At 35.0% G+C, this 21449-nt stretch overlaps 2 protein-coding genes across 2 annotated transcripts; both read right to left on the reverse strand.

Moving 5' to 3' along the window:
- Window positions 1–6608: 6608 nt before the first annotated feature.
- On the reverse strand, window positions 6609–8978 carry LOC110714551 (gibberellin 20 oxidase 1-like). The gene is made up of 3 exons (XM_021893088.1): window positions 8004–8978; window positions 7440–7761; window positions 6609–7244 (listed from the first exon to the last, which is right to left on the reverse strand). Exons 1-3 carry the CDS (start codon window positions 8540–8542, stop codon window positions 6936–6938), a joined length of 1170 nt encoding a protein of 389 aa, XP_021748780.1. The 5' UTR covers window positions 8543–8978; the 3' UTR covers window positions 6609–6935.
- A 5827-nt stretch (window positions 8979–14805) lies between these two features.
- Window positions 14806–21374, reverse strand: LOC110714624 (polygalacturonate 4-alpha-galacturonosyltransferase-like). Its single transcript, XM_021893174.1, has 10 exons — window positions 20921–21374; window positions 18440–18471; window positions 18285–18344; window positions 18064–18189; window positions 17872–17935; window positions 17703–17749; window positions 17271–17605; window positions 16812–17169; window positions 15978–16565; window positions 14806–15532 (listed from the first exon to the last, which is right to left on the reverse strand). Exons 1-10 carry the CDS (start codon window positions 21087–21089, stop codon window positions 15257–15259), a joined length of 2055 nt encoding a protein of 684 aa, XP_021748866.1. The 5' UTR covers window positions 21090–21374; the 3' UTR covers window positions 14806–15256.
- Between the last annotated feature and the right edge of the window lie 75 nt (window positions 21375–21449).

Genomic DNA, 21449 nt, shown 5'->3' on the forward strand with positions numbered 1-21449 from the left:
AACTTATTTTCATTTTCATTCTAGTTTAGTTAATTAATCATAAATTCACTCTTCGTTTATTGAAATAGTTTATAATAATTGGGCAAAAACTAATAGAATCTGTTTCCCTGGCCTATAGGATTCGACCCGGCCGTATTTGCTAAGTCTCTACTAACAACAGACATCGTGCACTTGAAGTATTACTTTTTATTCATCAAATGTCGTTTAGAACCATATATGATCATTATTTGTTGACATAAATGTTTGTTGTAGCTTGAGTTAATGAAATCGGTGCAATTTGTAAACCAGTAGCTAGGCAGTTTAAAGACAAATTGGATGGTTGCGCCTAGCCAGGTGGAATCCCGGAGGGTATTAGGGACCATTGTAAACATTATGACAATCTTTATTTCCGGGCGTAAAAAGTCAAAAAATTCCAAAAATGAAGTTTAATATCCACGCATTTTGCGAAATTTTGGAGGTTTCGGGGCCCAGTGTCGAAAAGTCTTGGAATTCTAGGGGATAAATATCAGGGTCATATAATGCCATTTGGAACTATATATGATCATTATATGTTGTCATTAATGTTCGTGGTAGGCTTGAGTTAATGAAATCAATGCAAATCGATAAATTGGTCGTTTAAAGGCAAGTTGGATGGTTCCACCTACCAAATTGGACTTCCGAAGGGTATTAGGTACCATGGAAAAAATTTCGGCGATTTTTAATTTCAGGCGAAAAAAAGTTAAAAAATTCCAAAATTGAAGTTTAATATCCACGTTTTTTGAGAAATTTTGGAGGTTTCAGGGCCCGGTGTTAAAAAGTCTTGAAATTTTAGGGAATATATCTCGGGGTCATATAATATCATTTGGAACCATATATGATCAATATTTGTTGTCATAAGTGTTCGTGGTAGGCTTGAGTAAATGAAATCGTTGCAAGTTGTAAACCGGTAAATTGGCCGTTTAAAGGAAAATTGGATGGTTCCACCCATCCAATTGGACTCCCGGAGGGTATTAGGGACCATCGTAAAAATTTCATCAATTTTTATATCCGGGCGGAAAAAACTAAAAAAGTTCCAAAATAATCCACGTATTTTGCGAAATTTTGGAGGTTTCATGACCCGATTTCGAAAAGTCTTAAAATTCTAGAGGATATATCTCGCGATCATATAATGCCGTTTGGAACCATTTATAATCATTATATGTTGTCATAAATGATCCTGTTAGGCTTGAGTTGATGAAATCAGTGCAAGTTGTAAACCGACTAATTAGTCGTTTAAAGGCAAATTGGATAGTTCAACCCACCCAATTGGGCTCCCGGAAGGTATTAGGGACCATGGTTAACATTTCAGCAATTTTTATTTACGGGCAAAAATAAGTCTAAAAATTCCAAAATTGAAGGTTAATATCAATGCTTTTTAATAAATTATGGAGGTTTCGGGGCCCAGTGTCGAAAAGCCTTGAGATTTTACGAGATACATCTAGAGGTCATATAATGACGTTTGGAACCATATATGATCATTATATGTTGTCATAAATGTCTGTGATAGGCTTGAGTTAATGAAATCGGTGCAAGTTGTAAACCAGTAAATTGGCCGTTTAAAGACAAATTGGATGGTTCCACCAAGCCAATTGGACTCCAGGAGGGTTTTAGGGACCATGGTTAACATTTCGGCAATTTTTATTTTCAGGTGAAAAAAAGTAAAAAAATTCCAAAATGGAATGCTAATATGCACGCTTTTTGAGAAATTTTAGAGATTTCGCGTAAAGCTGTCAATTCGGGTAAACAGGTCAGTAAGAGTGGGTCGGGTCAATTCGGATTAATTCCATAAACTATGTGGGTCGGGTTTGGGTCGGATAGTTCTTGAGTCGGGTCACGTCGGGTCATACTTCTTGTATGGTTTAGGTCGGGTTAATAATAGGTCAAGCTACATTCGGGTCGGGTGAATAATAGGTCGGGTTTAAATCGAGTTTTCACAGGTTAAAACGGGTTAGGGTAATTCTCAGGTTCGAGTCGGGTTCGGTTCAAGTCAATAATTTGCGGGTTAGAATCAGGTCGGGTCATTCTTGGGTTTGAGTCGGGTTCGGTTCAAGGCTATAATTTGTGGGTTATAATCAGGTTGGATCTTTTTCAAGTCGGGTCATTCTCGGGTTCAAGTCGGGTTCGGTTTAAGTCATTTGCGGGTTATAATGAGGTTGGGTCATTTCCAAGTTGGGTTATTCTCGGATTTTAGTCAGGTTATGTTCAAGTTAATAATTTGCAGGTTATAATCATGTTTGGTGATTTCCAAGTCATGTCATATTCGGTTCAACTAACTATAAATAGATAATTATCATTTTTATCAAACTAATTATTTCCTTTGAGGCTTTGACTATAATATTTATGGCAATATACTAGGGAACTATAGTCTATAATTTAGGAAGATAATTATCTCCTTTGACCATACAACTAATATATACTATATTTAACTCTTAAATTTGAGGATGATGCTCCTTTCTTTTGCTGACTGGACCGACTTGGTCTCCCTAGACAAAATGCTTTGATCAACAATAATAAGGTGGTCTAAATTGCATTTAAGGTGATTATTTGAAATCGGATCAGGAACAATTTGGGTTGAATTTAGCTAGGTCGGTTTAATAACAAGTCGTGTTGATTTCAAGTCGGGTTAGTAATAGACTAGGTTGAATTTTTTGGTCGGGTTAGTAAAAGGTCTAGTAAAATTCGGGTCGGATCAATAACAAGTCGGGTTGAATTTGGGTCAGGTTAATAACAAGTCGGGTTGATTTCGGGTCGGGTTTGTAACAGGTTGGGTTAAATTTGTGTCTGGTTAGGAACGTGTCGGGTTGAATTCAGGTTAGGTTAGTAACAAATCGAGTTAAATTTGGGTTTTGACGGGTAAAAACGAGTTTGGGTCAATTTCGGTTCAGGACAATAATTTACGGGTTACATTCGGGTCGGGTCATATCCAGGTCAGTTCATGTTCGAGTTCGGGTTTCACATACTCTAGTCAACTCGGGTCTAGGGTTGGTTTCAGGTTTGGTTGGGTCACCATTTTTTCGGGTTCAGATGGTTCGGTTAATAATCGGGTTTGAGTCGGTATTTCGAATCGGGTCACCTTTTGACAACTCTAATTACATAGATGTTTGATTGTAAATAGAATCAACTGGTTTTTTTAGCCTAATTGCTGATTTAGTAGTCATTTTTATATATAAGGCTTAGGGAAAAAAAATGAAAGAATAATTATACACAATAAATTGGTGTCCAAATTGTGAGTATTAAAATTAAAATGTAATATATAATCATTTTGAAGAAGATTAAAAGATTTGTTGTGTATAATTATATGATCCTCCGTAAGCTTTCTCTGTTAATTAATTGTTGTTTCAAACTGTATTATGAAGTCGTTTACATGGCCAGAAGAGGCCTTCCAAAGGGAGGTTTGATAGGTACTTGTATATACATATCAAGGGGCATTTGAGACATTTCGCATGAAATTTACCCATCTCTCTCCTCCTTTTCTCTCACCCCCACGTGCTGGATTTAAGTGTACCACTGGGTGATTAATAATATCACTAGATGATCAAATAGTGTCATTGAACATTCTGTGGTACTATATATTCACTCAATGGTACTGTATATTCATTTAGTGGTACCAACTATTTATAGAAATAATATCACTACATATTCAATGATATTATATAAGCTTTTAGTGGTACATTTAAAAATTGGTCCAACTTGCTAATCTCTCTCCTCCTTTCTCTCACCCCCATGTGCTTACAATACTTTTTAATATTTTAAGGAATGATATGTATTTGCAAATACATATCAAACCTTCATTAGTACTTCCTCTGGCCAGAAACAACCAATAACACATGTCATTTAATGAAAAACCTCTCACATACTCCTTAATGCCTCCAAAATATGCTTAAAAAAGGTTGTTCGAGGTTTAGGATAATCTGTTTCAAATTATTTACAACGATATGACATAAAGTGTGAGTAAAAAATATCTAATTGTTGTAAATAATTCGTAATGAAGGAAGTATTAAGATTGGTATGTCGTTCTAGTTACGAGAAAGATTTGTAGCTCTAACATGTTGAAAAGGAAAGGATGAGATTTAATAAGTTCAATTGTACAAGTCAATACGTTTTATATATATAAAAAAAATGGATAAGGAGAATTCTCTTGCAAATAGGGGGGAATTTGGGAATCCTACTTGTTTGGGGTGAGAATTGAACGCCTTTCATAGAGGTGGAAGGTGAACCTCTAACCAAATAGGCTAACCTTAATTCTTAAAAAAAAAAAAGTCAATACTTATATCCATTGAAAAGTACTCTTTAATATCTCAAGTATGAAAAAAAATGTACAACTTGTACATATTTGTCACTATAAGGTACTTGTTCATTCCTATGTATGTAATCATGTATGCCTAAAATAGCTTTTTCTTGTATCATCAAGAATCTATTTTAAGTGGTTTGTACTTTATAGCCAAAACTCAAAGTGGGTGGCTATTACTATTATTATTTCCATTGACTCAATGCGTAACCCCCTCTTCTTTTTTTTAGCCTTATTTGGGCATCAAATTATGTTTGCTTCAAAGGAGACACTAACAAACTAGAGCCCACATCACATGTTGTACATGTGAACTTAGATAAATCAACATAACATATATATACTAAATCCACCAAAATTTGTTTACTAATGAGTAGCATAACAGGTATGATCCGCACCATTGTCTTAAGCCCCTTGTGAATGATAGGGATATCTTGTCGTATATAGTTGTATTTAATTAGTTAGGAGAAAGATCTTACTGAATCCATCCCCTATTATATATTAGTTAGTCTTTCTACATATATATAGGTCAATGCTTGAGAGTAGATGAGAATATTAAGGGAATCCTCTACTCATAAAACATATGTAGATGATAGGTTCAAACTTGTGACCTCAAAGTCACGAGGTGATCACGATTTCTCCACTATTTTCACCAAGAGTGTTTGGTTGTCATACATATATAGTTACATGTATGAATTAGTTTTATATGCATATATAGCATATACAAGTATATTATTAATATAATCATAGTAGTTAGACTTTATATAGTAAGAACAATTTGCAACCTTCTAAAAAGCTATACTACTTGAGGGCCTCTTGCTTTGTGCAATAGTAAAATGTCATAGTCCTTTGACTCATACTCGATCATAAGGCTTATACAAATCAAACTACAAATTCGTGCACGTATGTGTAGCCATATGGGTTCAGATCATATGTTCCTACTAATGTCTTATCTTGTCCAACCTCAACTCACTTAGACACAGTACACACATCACTAATTTAAAATCAAACGTCAAATGTTGTTGGTTTATAATAGATAACAAGGTACAATTAAAGACATTATGATCGGGGCTAATTGCTTATATGAATAATCAACATGAAATAACTGTATGGGCGTATGTCTTTTAGAGACCCTTTGTGAAAACAGTATAAGTGATTCAAAACAGTAGAGTTATAATGCCCTTGTTTAGAGATTGTTATTTTTTTTTTTTTTGGTGCTCTACCCGGTTCACCCTTTGGGCTAACCCGGATTTGGAGATTAGTTCTGGGTGGTTAGGTTTCAGTCCCCTCCCAATTGTTGTTGCGGGGGATCAAACACAGTTAGACATTGTTATTGATTCAAAACAGTGAAGTGTTTAAACTAAACACCTAACTAGCAGTTGACAATTAGCATCAAAAAGCTAGCACCATAGTTAGTTCTTGGCTCCACATTTGTACTACGTGTATGTATGAAGGTAAATGGTTGAAGCATTAATATTTATATAAACTGATCTCCTATCGGATGTCAATTTCTGCATCCACTTCACTAGCTAGTCACTATCAACTATATATATATGTTGGTGTTGGCTATACCGCCAGAGTCATATACCGCCAGCACCGGAGCTTAGCTTCACAAAATAGGTCATGACTGTCTAAGTGACAACAATAACATTTTTTTGTGTCGGATTAGTGTTAGCAAAAGATGATACGACATTAACCAGACATGTAAAAATATAGGTTAATGTGTATATATAATTTACAATCCCTTTATTTAAATAGATCAACACAACAATACACCATGAGGTTATGTTGGAATTTTCAACATGAAACTAACATGACTCCCCGCCTAATAGCTTATGAAATTGATCTAATGATAGATCTTTTGAATGAGACTAATTTTTTTTACATAACATGACAACACAATACAAGTCACACACAGAAAAGGCGGGTTAGTGTCAAGATTTCCAACATCATATGTTAATTAAACTAAATAACACGACACCTTTTATTAAACGGTCGAGTTAGTAAAGTTTCCCAACATGTTTAACTTCGAACATAAGCATAATGCAACGCATTTGCTAGCTCTAGTCTGGATCTGCGTTACATTTTTCGCAATTTCTTTTAATATACAATAATATGTACTTGTATATATATTTATTTTTTTTGAAACATGTGTACTTATATATATGGTAACGAATATAGTAAATTATATATATGGTAACTATGAATTCCAGAAAAAGAATAATATGACGTATCTTGCAGTGATTGAAGGGTCAAGGGGCGCTCTAAAGAGTGCAATAAACCTAAGCTAGAAGAAGACAGGATTAAATAAAGAGTGGTCATACCACGTGTTATTGCAATGCATCAACATAAACGACTTTAGACATGGTACATTAATAACTTTATAAAGATAATAATATAATCAAAAGTTTGAGTTGTAATTAATCAACTCTTTATTCCTTAAAATGTAGTGGCCTGGTCTTTTTGATTTCTTGATAAATTTATCGGTCATTTTAACTTGATTCTCTCGATTTTTGTAGGACCATGAAAATCCAAATAACATAAGACGTAGCACTATATTGTTTGCTCATTTTGGTATATGCTATCATGTCGAACAGTCGAAGTGCCTTATGTCTTGCATGGTCTTACACTCTTACTCACTCTTGTTGTTGCAATGTTGCCGATTGAATTCTTCACTTGATCTGTTTTTGAGCCACTTTGTGAATGAATCTAGGGTATTCATGTCGGCCCGATAATATTTTTGTGTAAACTCTAGAAAAAGTGGCCATGTAAAGTCCGGATATACCCTTGGCTGCCCTAACTCGCCGTCTACCAGTTCATCTGGTGGACTAATCACTTTGTCTCCTTTGGGGCACAAAAAGAATGCTAGTGATTTTCGCGGTGTTTTGTTGTTTACCACTGCCCTGTGTAGGCAACTCTTGTACTTTCCATTCGATAAAGCCTACACAAAAATAATTTTTTGTTAAAGACAAGTGCGCAAAATAATGAGGAAGTGGTACGAAACCCTACATAACATACGTCCTACAATGTTATCCCACTTTGTAATAAGTGAGTCGCGTCACAAAGTGGGCACACATTGTAGAATTAAAACTGAGGGAGAACATAACAAATAAACTATAATTTCAATGTTGATTACCATGAAGGTATCCCCAATGTTGACAACAAAAGCTTCGGGATTAGGACGAATGGAGCACCATTTATCATCGACAAACACTTCAAGGCCTCCTACGTGATCTTGATGAAGAATTGTTAGCGACGTGGGATCACAATGAGGTCCTGTTCCAAGAGTTATATCAGGCTTTTGGCAAGGTGGATAGTAGTTTAGCCTCACTATTGAGTTATTCTCTTGAAAAAATTCCCTAAAATAGTTTCCTCCAACTCCTAGACTCATTCCCAAGAGCTCCATGATACCAAGAGAAAGGTTGCTCATAGCCTTACAATATTCTTGGTACACCCGCCTGCACAAAAAAAAGAAAAAAAATAAGTTGGGACAAATAAGAGGTAAGATAGGGTGAAAAAAAAAAATAACCTTTCAAAGTCGCCCTTAAAGATATTATAATATACATACATATATACCACATCTGAAACTTAAATGTACCATCAGGAATTTAAAATAAAAGTTTTACTTACTAAATTTAGAATCGTATTTTTATTTGTGTAGGACAGAGGAAGTAATACATACAAATCGCAATTGTCTTACCCAAATTCTTGAAACTCAGTCCCCATTGAGTTCAAAACATAGTTTTCAACCATATTTGAAGCCTTATCATCAGCCGAATATCGAAAGGAAAAAGTCTCTTTCCAAGGCAACTTAGTAGTAAATCTTCCAACAAAGCTACTAGAATAGCCACAATGATCACCAGGTTTCCTAAGAGCTCTCTGTTTGTGTGAAATCGGCTTTTCGAAAAATTGAGTCATAAGTTCATGTGCTTTGTCTAGGAGCTTAGAATTTACGCCGTGGTTGACAACTAAGAAGAAGCCATGCTTCTCGCAGGCTTCATTAGCAAGTCTAGTTGCATTTGACAACGCCACCGGGTCTCCGGAGAGGAACCCTCCTAGATCAATGGGAGGAACCTCGAGCTCCGGAGGCGGTTGCGAGCATGGTTTTTCATCATCTGGCCATATAAATTGGGTTGGAATGTTATGTTCATGTTTGAGAATTGATGTATCAAACAATGAGAGTTTTTGATTAGAAGGTGGAAGAGTAATAAGTGTTTGCATTGCTAAAGATTTAAGCATGCAATGTTTGTTAATACAAATTTTCTTTGGAGTGTAAATGGAGCTAAGAATTTAAGCTAGAGAAAGATAAGGGAGATAAGTTTAAGGTGTTTGATTTTTTTTAATGAAGTTGAGAAGTGGAGGAGAGGGGTTTAAATGACAAGAGAAACACTTGTTCAAAGTGTCATGTCAACTTCTATATTACTTCTTTCATACCAACTGGGCTTCTGGCACGTGCAATACAAACACTTTGTATAAAATTATGAGGTTAATCGATTAAGACTAATGAACTAAATTATATTAATTTGTATTGAATTAAGATTAGTTTTCTTTATTATTATTATTATTATGCTAGAAAGGGGATTAAAAAGATAGGTTAAATGAGGTGACATTGGTATTATTTAATTAAAAAAACAAGGTGACATATGACATTATGATTTGTATTTTTTATGTACTAAGTACAAATAAATTTGGCTTGTTATTTTTTTCTTTACTTATTCGTTTTTACATCCATTATCATCAAATAAAAGTCTCATTTGTTTTAAACACAAATTCTTTGAAATAAATAAAAATACTTTGTATAAAATTATGAGGTCATCAATTGATTAAAGGTGAATATTAAGAGAGCTAGCTAGTGGGTCAAGTGTATGGTAAGAGCAAGAGATGGAGATATCATAGTGTTGTAAATGAAATTTAAGTAAGAAAGTTTAAAATGAAATTATTGAAAGTAGGGTTTGTAAGATAAATTTAGAAGAGTGTGGTTTGTTGAGTAATTTAGAGTATGTGACAATTTTCATGATTGCTTTGCTTAATTATAGGTGAAGGTGTTAATAGGTGAAGGTGTTTAACTAAGTATAGCAAGTAATTAGAAGCAAATAACCTTGGTATAGAGGGAACAAACTCAGTAAAGAGGAAGCAAACAAAACAGCCTTTAGCCGCCCGGTCTGCCGCCCGGTCTGGGTGGTGGTCGCCCGATCGGGCGCGCGAGGGTAGTTCTGGGACAAAGGTCTGCCGCCCGGTCAGGGCCACCACCGCCGGACCGGGCGCGAGAACAGAGAAGAATTGCGAAGGCTTGCTGTCAGTTTGCGGCAGTTACTTCGTATTTCTTCATAAGCTATTTGCTTGGTTTGGTTGTTTTGTCAGTTACTTTTGTAACTTTTGGCAGTCACTTTGTGACTTTTTGCTTGATAAAATTTGCTTCTATATATATGTAATGTGAGCATATGATGAAAAGGGAGAAACTAATTAAAAAAAAAGTGGTTTTGTATTTCTCATACAAAACTGGAAGAAAATATGCAGTTTATTTTCTTTGATATATTTTGCAAACTCTATATTTATCCTCATCACAAATCACATACACTTATCTACATTGAATTGTAATCATCCTACTTGTGATTGCAATTGTTCTTCGTTGTATCTCCTAAGTAAATTTCCGTGAAACCCGGTTGTAGTATAGGGTCGGAATTATACTTTTGGGAAAGTGATCCCGTTCACGCCTCGAAGATTTTACCAATTTATTTTATTTGCTTTCTTTGTGACCCTTGTTAAACACAAAATCCCCAACATGGTTTGTATGTAGAATAGGTTTGTACCCAAAAAAAAAAAAAAAAAAGGGTGCAAGGATGGATCTAAGGGAGGGCTTGCCCGGGCCACGACCCACCCTATGCTCAACAATTTTTAGTTTTATTTGTATTAATCCGTTGTGTTTGTCAAATATAGAATAGTCACTGGTTGAGTCGGTTTCATTAATACTAATTTTGATGCAATAGGTAGTGCGTTCAGATCTGCAATTATTTTGAGGATATAAAATCAATAGAATTGAAGTAGAAAGTACGTGTAATCAACAAAAAGAGTAAGAAGGATGGAGGATCTTTGTAGCAAAAAAGAGAATAGTTTTGTTTGAGACTCAGTGCTTTACAAGTCTAAAATGAATAAAGTATTATAGGACTAACTGCTTTATAAGTCTATTAGGAATCAAGTATTCTAGGCTTAATGAATAGATGTTGTCTCCTTTTTTTTTTCTTTTTTTTTTGGGGCTATCACTTGATGGTCCAAAAAAAGGTAAGAAGACGTTGGCATGGTAGATAACGTGGTACCATTTTTAAGATGTAGAAATGAAAGAAGACATAAGATATGATATTAGCTTAGGATCAGGCAAAAATATGTACAACTATTTTTTTGTGTTGTAGTTAGTTCATTGTGGGACAAGTGATGGGGAAGTGACTTGGTTTTGAAGGAAAAAAGTAACACGAATAACAAAACAAATAACAAAAACAAATACTATTGGCTGATAATAATTTATACAATTTACACACTTGAATAGCTAGTTAAATTATAAGAAGACTAATAGTAACTTTAAATTCCCGCGTATGTTCTTTTTTAATTACATCATATTTCCTCTTGAATTATCGCAAAATGATTGTAACATTGCATCACTACTCTTAGGCCAACGGTTCTATTTCTCTCCTCTTTACATGGACACATTTAGTTTTTTCCCTCTATTTCTCTCTTTTCTTGTAAAACTGTGAATTTCATTAGCGTTGCGATTTAGAATGGAGAAAGCATAAATGCATATGTAGGATTGATGTTGTTGCATGTTCAATGAAAATGGAGGCCATTGGAGGGACTAGGGAGGGCCTCGTGTATCTAAGGATTCCTTTACCTTGGATGCCCTTTTCTGTCACCAATAAAAATTTGATTTTTTTTTATTTGATTTTTTTTTTTACAATTTTTACTATTGAATTGGTTGATCGTATAGGTTATAGGCTTACAATATATTGCTTGCACATTCGTGTGGTCTACATTAATGCCTAATATGACAAAAATCAGAATCAAAGATTTATGTGGGGGAATTGAATCATGATGAAGAACCACCAAGTGATCCTAAGTCATTAAGGGTTGTCCTTTCAAACGTTCATTACCCCCGAAAAGAGGTAATTCCAAAAACAAATTAAAACATTTTGTTATGGTGGCCTTTAAATGATTTGGAAGCCATCTAATTCATTAGGAAGCCCCGAAAAGAGAGTAAGGGTATTGAAATTAATTGTTATGCTTGCCTTGTTACCATATAAAATACGAGTAATTATTACTCAAATTTAGATAAAGAATTACGAATTTACATTAAAAAAAGATAAAGAATTACGAATATCCTTCGTCTCATATAAAAGTTTCATTATTTTTCAACTATAAATTCTTGTTTAATTTTATTTTCAATCCTTGGAAATACTTTGTTAGTGTCTTGGAAAAAAAAAAAATTATAGCAATTAAAAGTTAGTATAATACTATAAGTCTATAATGGAATAATAAACACGAGGAATTAACTTTCTAAGCTTATCAATGTATGATAAGAGTGTGTAATCATTTTCCAATGTGGCAATCATCTTTGCAATTTTTACTTGGTATTATATTTCGATCCATAATTGTATCTAGAAGTTGTGTATTTACCTCTCATCTTTTTATTATCGCATATTGACGACATATTAGCTAGGTATACAAGGTAAGATCTCTAATTTTTTAAGAAAATTGTGTTTTGAAAGATAAAAATAATTGTGCATATTTTAAATAATTGTACATATTTTTTAGATTCTTTGAAAAAAGAATAATCAAGAACACGACTAGAGTTTAATGATGATTCAGATCACCAACACTAGTAGTAGCAACTAGCAAGCACAAACGAATCAATTGCTAATCTAGCCCCTTTTTTTCATACATACTCTCAATCAGTCAATTGTATCTTTTTTATTCTCTTGATATTCTCTCTTTAACTTCTACTACTTCTAATCTTCAAATTTCTAATCTTAAAAGACTTTTCTCTAAAGAATAACAAGATATGTAGGGCTTGCTCTCATCAGCTTAATTTCAGTTCAGTTCATATCAGATCATTTCAATTCAGTTCAGCTCCAATCAGTTCAGTTCAGTTCCTAATTTCCTTCTCTCATAAACAATTCAATTCAGCTCCAATCAGTCCAGTTCAGCTCAATTCAGTAAATTAAAACAGACCCGTAGGTTTTTATTTTTTATTTTTTAAATAACATTAGGTACTATTAATTACATAATACGTATAGTCATAAAAAAACCACTTATTCTCCAAAACAATACGTATAGTCTTCCTACAAGTCAATAGTTTAGCACGACAAGGATAACAGGAAAGAGTCATATCTTGCATGCCATGACAATTAAGTCTATTCTATCTTTGGTGTTTGAATACGTTGGTTGGCAAACAAAATCAAAGGATATATAGTCGTACGTTAGATTGTTACTTACTTGGAGTAAGCACTTATTACTATCTTATTTCAAATCACTTCCCACTAATATATATAGTGATGCATGACTAACATAGATGCATAGCTCTATCTATATGACTAGTACTGTGGACTAATGTCAAAGTTTTGGAAAATATGATAATTACATAATAGTATATCCGTTTTTATTTACTTACAATGCGTACACCTCTTTGAGACACACTTTAAAAAAAGTGTTTAACTAAACGTATGAAATAACCACATAAGTTACGCTAGCTCTTACTTGTTGAGAGCAAATGAGTCAATAAGCAATACTCTATTAATTAGGGATGGCAACGGGTCGGACTCGGAGCGAATTATGCTAAATCCGACTCCGACCCGACAGGAAGTCGGAGGTTAAATCCGACTCCGACTTCGACATCTGACTCCGACTCCGACTTCAATATCCGACCTGTGACTCCGATCCAACCCGACTCCGAGTTTTTTTTTTTCATTATTAAATATACTTTGAGATGTTGGACTATTTGGGCCTTTACAACCCACACCCAATGCTACCATGACCCACACAAAAATCCACTATCTATTGGAGTCGGAGTCGGATAATCCGTTAAAGTCGGACATTTGTCGGAGTCGGATTTTTTTCTCGGATTTTTTGTAGGATCCGACTCCGACCCTCCTCCGACTCGGAGTCGGATTATTTTAACGGAGTCGAACTCGGATTACTTTTTTCTCGGACTCGGAGCGGATATTTTACCTTGGATAGGGGCAGAGTAGGGTCGGGTCCGGACTAGATTGCCATCCCTACTATTAATTGTAATTTAAAATTTCAATTTATCGAATCCAAAGCATTAGCATTTAGCACTAGTCAAGTTGAATAAAAGACTTCCAAAATTCGAAAAGTTTAATGCTCATGTTGGTTAATATTTTGCGAGCCAGGCTGATGATGAGAATACGGAGCAAAAGATTGACAGAAAAAAAATACTCGTAAGTCGTAAATGCACTAGCAAGGATGATGTCATGAACATGAAGGGATATATATAGTACGGGAAAATGGTTGTTGTAAGCCATGAAAATCAACAGCAACCGTGGTTCCCATTTTTCAAGCAGGGTCACGCAGCATTGTTACAAGTACACCTATCCTGATTTGCCACGTGTATGAATAGATTGGAAATATTTTGGAATTTTGTTCTTGCAATAAACCTGGCTCCCACTCAAAACTTTCTTCTTTAAGAATCTCAGCATAATTTAAGTGGAGTTCTTGGGTGTCCCAAATAAATCCTGTGAAGAAAATCACATCAAAACCTTTTTAGGATTGTTACCAATCTACTTAAAGTCATCTCATCTTTACTTGCCAAGTGGATTGATTTGTATCCATATAAGTCATCATGTATTGATATACTATATTCGGGATTGATAGAGTATAAAACATATTCTTGAGTCTCAACCAAAAGCTAAGGAATATATTTTATACTCTATCAAAGATAGCACCTAAGAATGAGAAATAGCTCAAGTGGTAAGAGTTTCTTTACTAATACCAGGAAATCCAAAGATCGATTTTCTTCACTCGATCTCTTAGCTCTCTAAACACCAACAAAAATACCAGTGCACAAGTTAATCTGTGTAAAAATTTAGTATAAACAGCCCATGCATGCATCAACAATAGTAGTAAATATTGGGTGAGTTTCGGTTTAGTAATTCAATTGGTGAATGAAGTATTGTACCTTTTGACTGCCATTTTTACAACAAAATTTTGTAATGGACATATACTTGAATCAAACACATTATTAGGATTTATGTACCTCTCGCTATGTGTGCTATGGTCGTTCTAAACTAACTTTTATGCCTTCATTTTTGAAAAATTTCTTACTTTTTCGGTCTCAGAAAATAAATACTTCGTACCGAAAGAGCATTTGGGTAGTTGGTTCCATTCACTTTGCTTTTATACTGATAATTTTAACTGATTACTCAAGTCTTCTTTCTTAATCAACTCAAGACTACCACAAGTCCAAGTGATAAACGGAGGGATTCTCATCATAAAGGAGATTGAAGGCAACTTCTCAATAAATTACTAAGTAGACGAAAAAAATATAGGTGTTACAGATTATAAGATCTACAGATCTGTAGTGCAATGTTCAAAGAATACAGCATCATCCTGTTCTGGTCCTAAATCTTAGACCAACTAAAATCGTTACATGAAAGTTTGATTACCAGGTTAATGATACAATAGACCTCTCAAATTTTTTCGACAGAGAATAAAGAACAATGGGGGTACAGATTAGACTTAATTAGATAAAAGAATAAACAATGTGGGAAACAGAGAAGGATATGCAAGCTCATTAAAACTGAAGCATGCCCCTTCTTGTGTCAGTAACCTCAGCCTCACCAAGCCCTTCAAATAAGATTCCACGCAAAAAAAAAAAAACTCCATTCAAGGTGAAGGAGAGCACAGAACAAGCACATTGACTTACTATCGCTATTCCATCTCACTGTGATTTTATTCACTCAAGTTGCATCTTCGGAGATAGGGGTGATCATACTTGATGTACTTTGTCCAGTATGATCGATATTTTGTCATCGCAATCTCCAACCATGGCTTCATGTTACCATTGTAATGCACAACTGCTGCCTTTTCAATCTCAGACCTGTCAATACTAGGATTGTACCCCAAACCAAGCACATGCCAAGACTTCTCGAGTGGATGTGTCAGCCCATAAAATGTAATGAGTCCAGGAGGCAATGTACCCAACTTCCAGAGTGTTCTACCTTCATTCTGTACAAGTCATCATGTGTTAAGATTAGATTCCAGTTAATTTCACATTTGGATCCACACAGATTGCGGCAACCATGCCAAAAAAAACAAAAAAGGAATAATTCAATATACAGTACAAGGGTTATCCAGTCATATAAATGCTCTACATGATGTTACATTACAATATATACTTATATAGCACTAACATGAAACTGAAGAACTGGAAGTAGAGAGCATGTGACAATTCAAAGTAAAGAAGATCAACGATACTACCACAAATGCTACTTAGGGCCTCGGGCATATATGACTTCAAAACAGTATCATACTCTGAGATCAACTAAATCAAATTTCATGAAACGATCTCTTATCTTTAATGTGTATCGACATAGTTATCCGGATACACATGTAACCATGCTTCACTGAACAGCCTAACAGCTAAAGACGTAGAAGAAAAGAAAGACTTTACCATATTCTGCCACTTGTGATATATGCCTGTGATATCCTTCTTTTTCCACTCCTTGAGATCAAAAAGATTCATGCCATATGCCCATCCACATGCACTAGGGTCAAAATTTCTGGATATATGTGGATTGGAAAAGTTCAAATACTTATCAAATCGGTGAAAGCTCTCTCCACAAGTTTCCACAGCACCATTGACTTTCCCATGAAGGTCCACGGACCACAACGGACTCAAATCCTTTTGAACAACAATGTCATCATCCAGAAACAGAATCTTATCTAGTTTTGGATAGATCTGGGGAAGATAGAACCTTAGATGGTTAAGCATAGATAGATACTTTGGGTTTCTATACTTCAAATTGGATGCCCCAGATGATATTGTAGTTGGATGATCTGCCTTGAAATAATATTCCTTCATGGAAGCAGACTCAAGCTGACGCAATACTGGACAATATGACGAGTTCAGCCACTTAAACTCATCAACATTTTCAACATGGATGGTGGCTTTTCCAGGATGGTTCAAAAGGAACCACATATTCATTGCACCAAAATTGAGCTTATCAGTAACAAGATGAAAAACATGTTTCTCTGGCTCCTGTAATCCATTCCAAAAGATACCATAAAACAAGGGTTAAACAACCAATAATTGTATCATTTAAAAATCAATGCAGCCAATATTCATTCATTAAGACTGCAAAAGCAGGGAGCATAGCAACAAGTGGCTTGTAAATTGTAAACACCACACTTTAGCCATGGTCAGGCAAGATTAGTGTAGCACCTCCCACGACCAAAAGAAAAACAAATCTGAAGATATCTAGGTAAAGAAGGCAGCAATTTTTACCTTAGCATTCATGATAGTGGAGTTCACGACCACAGAGGCAGCAAGGACATTGTCAGAAAAAAGTGCATAGTGATAAAGCTTAGGATTTTCCAAATTTTCACTATGAGGGAACTTTCTCTTCTCTAAAGGAAGAAGATAGTAATCAATAGTTAAGCGCATAGCTAGACAATGAATTCCATTTGGAACAGTCTTGGCTGCCAACTGGCTCAGAAAAGTGCTCTGTTTTTTCAAGCTTCTCACTTGTTCCTCAGCAGATTGTAGCATGGCTCTCAGCTTTCCTGTCACCAGCTTGCAATCATACAGTTGTTCTTTAGCTTTTGAAAGAACTTGGCCCATAGCTTTAATCTTCTCAGGAGCACTGGAATTGAAGACATTCATCAAAAAAATAAAATAAAAAAATGAAGGAGGTAGGAACTATAGTAAATCGAGATATAAAAAATCTCTTAAACATAATTTTACCTGCGAGAAAGATCACCATCATTAGTTGCCTCTCCTAGGGCACGCTGGCTCTCTTTAAGCCTATTCTGAAGTTCACGAGACAATTCCATCTTATTCTTCATCTTAGCAATGCCAATATACACTCTGGCCATAATAATTTGATCTCGCATTAAGCGCACAGTAGAATCGGCATTTTCATTGTCATTGTCTCTCCTCCATATATTATATTTCCCCAAAACTGCGGAGTCAACTGATTTAGAGCGCTGAATTGCAGCATTTTCGAGCTTCAAAATAGTTTCATCATCCTGCTTCACCAGATCAGCAGCACGTTTCTCACGTCTTCTCTCTCTTAACCGCTGCATTTATGCCAAACATTCACAAATTTAACTGGGGAACACAAAACTTAATTGCTATACAACTTCTTCAGCATACACCTTAAACTTAAAAGATTACCCTTCGCATCAGTACAGCCGGTGAGTCCACTACATCAGGGTGATTATCTGATTAACATAAAAGAGCAAGAAATAAGTCATCATGTACATGCTAATTTTATGGTATCATAAACCCTAAACCAATAACAAACTAAAGATGTAATACAGGGCAAAACAGACATGGAAAGTACCTGATGAAGAATCTGGTTTGCCCTTCAATTTATCTTGTTTTGCATGTGTACCTATGCGTTTTGCCTTCAAATACCAAATGATTAAAAAATGTAACAAACGAAAGATCAGGTAATGGAAGCCATTAAAGGATAGTGTACAGTTGCAGGAATAGCAGCAACAATAGGAATTATTTTAAGAACTAATATACCAACCTCTAAAGAAGCATCACCAGAATTCTCCTGGGCAACAACCTTCCATGATGCAGAACCGTTTCTTGTAAAGAAATCAAGACTCAGTGGCCCCAAATCCTTCACATTTGCTGAGATGACATCAATGTCCTGCAACATACATAGAACAACCAATACAAAATGATAACAAATCAAGCAAAAATTAGCTATCCCAAATATAAGAGGAAATACCAAGATTGTCTTACCTCTTTTGAGAAGAATGGCTTCAAATGTTGCAATATGAGCCTTTCTCTCCAATCTGCATCCTGTATATATTAATCTAACAAATTAATCGTTCGCAATCAAGAGTACAAAACTCAACATATAGAAAAGTGGATGGAGATACAGAATTATGAGCAACCTGTTTAACTGCATCTAATGAATTTCTGGACCCTGTAGAACAGAGAGAAACAGTAAATAAAAAAAACAAGTGAATTTAATGCATGAACCGAAGGTCGTACAACAAAAAAATAATAATAAATATATGATCTACTTCCTCCAACTTTTTTGTTCAGCAGTTTCTTTTTTTAAAAAACTCGTCAGTGCATAACTTCAAACATTTGAAGGATGGAAGTTTTACAATATATACATTAAAAAGAATCTAACAAGATCTTATAGGACTAAATTCTTCCAAGCACAAGTCAAAAAAAAAAAAAAAAAAACGTAAGTGGATTGTATGAATAGAGTCAAAAGTCAAAATATGTCAACTAAATAAAAAGGGAAGAAGTATATGCCAGCCAGATGATGATAAAAAAATAAGTAACATAAAGTGTCAACTATTCGTAATTATCAGTCGCAAAGCTTTAAACTCACTCCTTTCTCCATAAACTTCAACTGTAATACATATACATACATTCTATATTAAAACAATCCTCTGCAACAACATGTCCAATCAGTGAACAATCCATCCTCTTTCACTACAGGCATTGTAATTTAGTTTTGACCAACAATACTACATAATCCTAATACTTACAAATTAAATCAATACCCGATAATCAGACGTTAAAGCACTACAGAGCGCACATTTACTGAAAAGAACATAGATTAATAAAAAATAATTGTCATAGACAGAACGAAGCACCAGTGGAAAATAAGCCAAAGGAACAAACATTAATACGAATTTAAACAAAAAATCCATATAACACTGCAAAAAGTCCTAGCATTTCCTTCAAAATAAACAAAGGCATACAAGAAAATAAGTACGTAGTATATAACTTTTACATGATTATACAGCTTCCAAAAGCCGTGTACATAAAGATTTGAGCCTAAAATGCAACTCAAGATGAACCTTCCTATATATAATCTACCAACATAATCAAACAAAAATGCACAATAACCTGTCTCCTCTTAGTTGTATTACGATCGCATCCCTATCAAGTAAATTTAGCCAATTAGGTATTAAAAGAATCAATTGATCTAGTGCAACTCCTCGTCCAAGAAGACCCGAACAAATCTCATATTGATCCATCATTAAAAAGCCCTTGCAGTTTTTATTATTTTTTTTATTCCCAAACCAAAACCCAGAAAATACAGAAGTATTTAGCTCCAAAAATCCAACCAACGAACAACTGTTGACCAATCATGACTACATGAGTAAGCATAGCAGGCTAAAACAGGCATATCTTGTTACCAAATGATTAAACCTCTAAGCCTACAAAATTAACCCCTTGGTCATCACCAATCTTCTGGTTCACTAAAGACAGAAAGGGAGATGGCAAACTAAACCCTAGACTCCTAGAGAGCCCACATGACTAACATGAGTGAGTCCAGCACCTTTATCATCTAAGAACATTTTTCACCCTCCACATGATTTATCAAATATTGTACCTCCAAAGACATGGTGCCGAAAAGAATACGTATTAATGCCACAATTCATGAAGTTTCACATGAGTGTTACATGGAAATGTGGTGAGTTTTGGTATATGGCACGGGTATGGGAATGCATCTGCTGGGCAATTCCATCAAACTAATAAACAAGTTTACCAATTTACTATGCTCCATGTACCAATTTGCATGTCCCAATTCATGGATTGCAGGAAAGACGGGTAAAGTAGGTGATCATCTCACATTCCCACATAATGGAAATCTTTCAAAAACTAAACACTACCCTCAAGTCTCAATTCAACCAACATAAACAAGAGCTCCAACAGGCAAGAAATTCAAGCGAACACTTCATCTACAACACTAAGTCTAACAATGCTCTATCCACCCACTTCCCCCTGAAAGTCTACATGCATACTTACTCAGTTACTCTTACACTCATTATGCTCCTATGATACAGCTAAGGGTCACATTAATCAAAACAGCATACTGCAGATTCACAAAAACGACAACATGGTAACAGACTAAAACACCAACAACCTTAATCCTAAATGTCAGCAATACTTGAAGCATGATCTTGTCACCCATCAAAAGCAAAGCTGAATTTTCTTCCTACACCTTACAATAAGGTATAATTAACAATTGCACGCAACCTTAACAAATCAAATTCAGCAGTTTCAAAGTCTAATAAGTTACTCAATCCAAACAAAACTCCCAACTCGAAAAGAATACCTAAACTTTAGCGCAGTATCAGTAATCATTCAATTCCGAATCGCCAAGAAACTACAATACATGCACGAAATTCCATAAACATTCAAATAATTTAAAAATTAATACATTATACAATACAAATTCACAATCTAGGGTTAAAAATCCTCCAAAATTTAGTAATTTCAACCAAATAAATCAGGGAATGGACTACTACTACTAAATCACGCAATATCACCTTAATCAACAAAATTAAGCGATTCATTAGCAAAATAAGAAACAGATCTAACCCAGAAAAGGGAGTGAAACTAACCAGAGGAAAATTGGAAGCCGCGACCGACAAAGAAGAAGAGGGGGAAAATAAGGAGAAGAAGGAAGAAAGGAACAATGGAGGAAGTAGAAAAGCATGATAATGATGATGGTGATGCATTGGTTCTACTTCTGGGGGTGTTTGTACTCAATAATCCCCTTTTCGTCGCCATTAAAATCTCGACCTCTCAGCAATCAATAGATTGAGGAGAGAGAGAAAATGAAGGAGAAATCACCCAGATTTTACCCAGATTTCTGAGAAATTGGGAATTTCAATTGGAAATTAATTGAGTGTGGGTATTTACAAGCTAAATTTGCAGAAAGAGAGAGAGAGAAGGGTGGAAGATGAAGCGGCTTGTGAGAAAGGAGGAGTGAGAAAGAGAGAGAAGAGTGTTATAATTTTAATTAAAGCGTCAATGAATTAATTGAGGTGAACATTTGGAAAGGGAGAGGCTGAAAGGAGGTTATTGACGATTTCTATTATACAATCGGTTGGATGTGTAATTATTCAATCGATTGGATGTGTAATTATT

The sequence above is a fragment of the Chenopodium quinoa genome, unplaced genomic scaffold, assembly GCF_001683475.1.
Source record: "Chenopodium quinoa cultivar QQ74 unplaced genomic scaffold, ASM168347v1, whole genome shotgun sequence".
Classification (NCBI taxonomy): Eukaryota; Viridiplantae; Streptophyta; class Magnoliopsida; order Caryophyllales; family Amaranthaceae; genus Chenopodium; species Chenopodium quinoa.

Coding starts and splice junctions, on each gene's coding strand:
- LOC110714551 (XM_021893088.1), bottom strand. CDS start 8,542: ATGCTTAAATCTTTAGCAATGCAAACACTTATTACTCTTCCACCTTCT. Junction 7,762..8,003: donor ACTGAGTTTCAAGAATTTGG/GTAAGACAATTG, acceptor TTTTTTGTGCAG/GCGGGTGTACCAAGAATATT. Junction 7,245..7,439: donor ACATTGGGGATACCTTCATG/GTAATCAACATT, acceptor ATTTTTGTGTAG/GCTTTATCGAATGGAAAGTA.
- LOC110714624 (XM_021893174.1), bottom strand. CDS start 21,089: ATGGCGACGAAAAGGGGATTATTGAGTACAAACACCCCCAGAAGTAGA. Junction 17,750..17,871: donor CAAACCAGATTCTTCATCAG/GTACTTTCCATG, acceptor TATGTTAATCAG/ATAATCACCCTGATGTAGTG. Junction 15,533..15,977: donor ATCACAAGTGGCAGAATATG/GTAAAGTCTTTC, acceptor TGACTTGTACAG/AATGAAGGTAGAACACTCTG.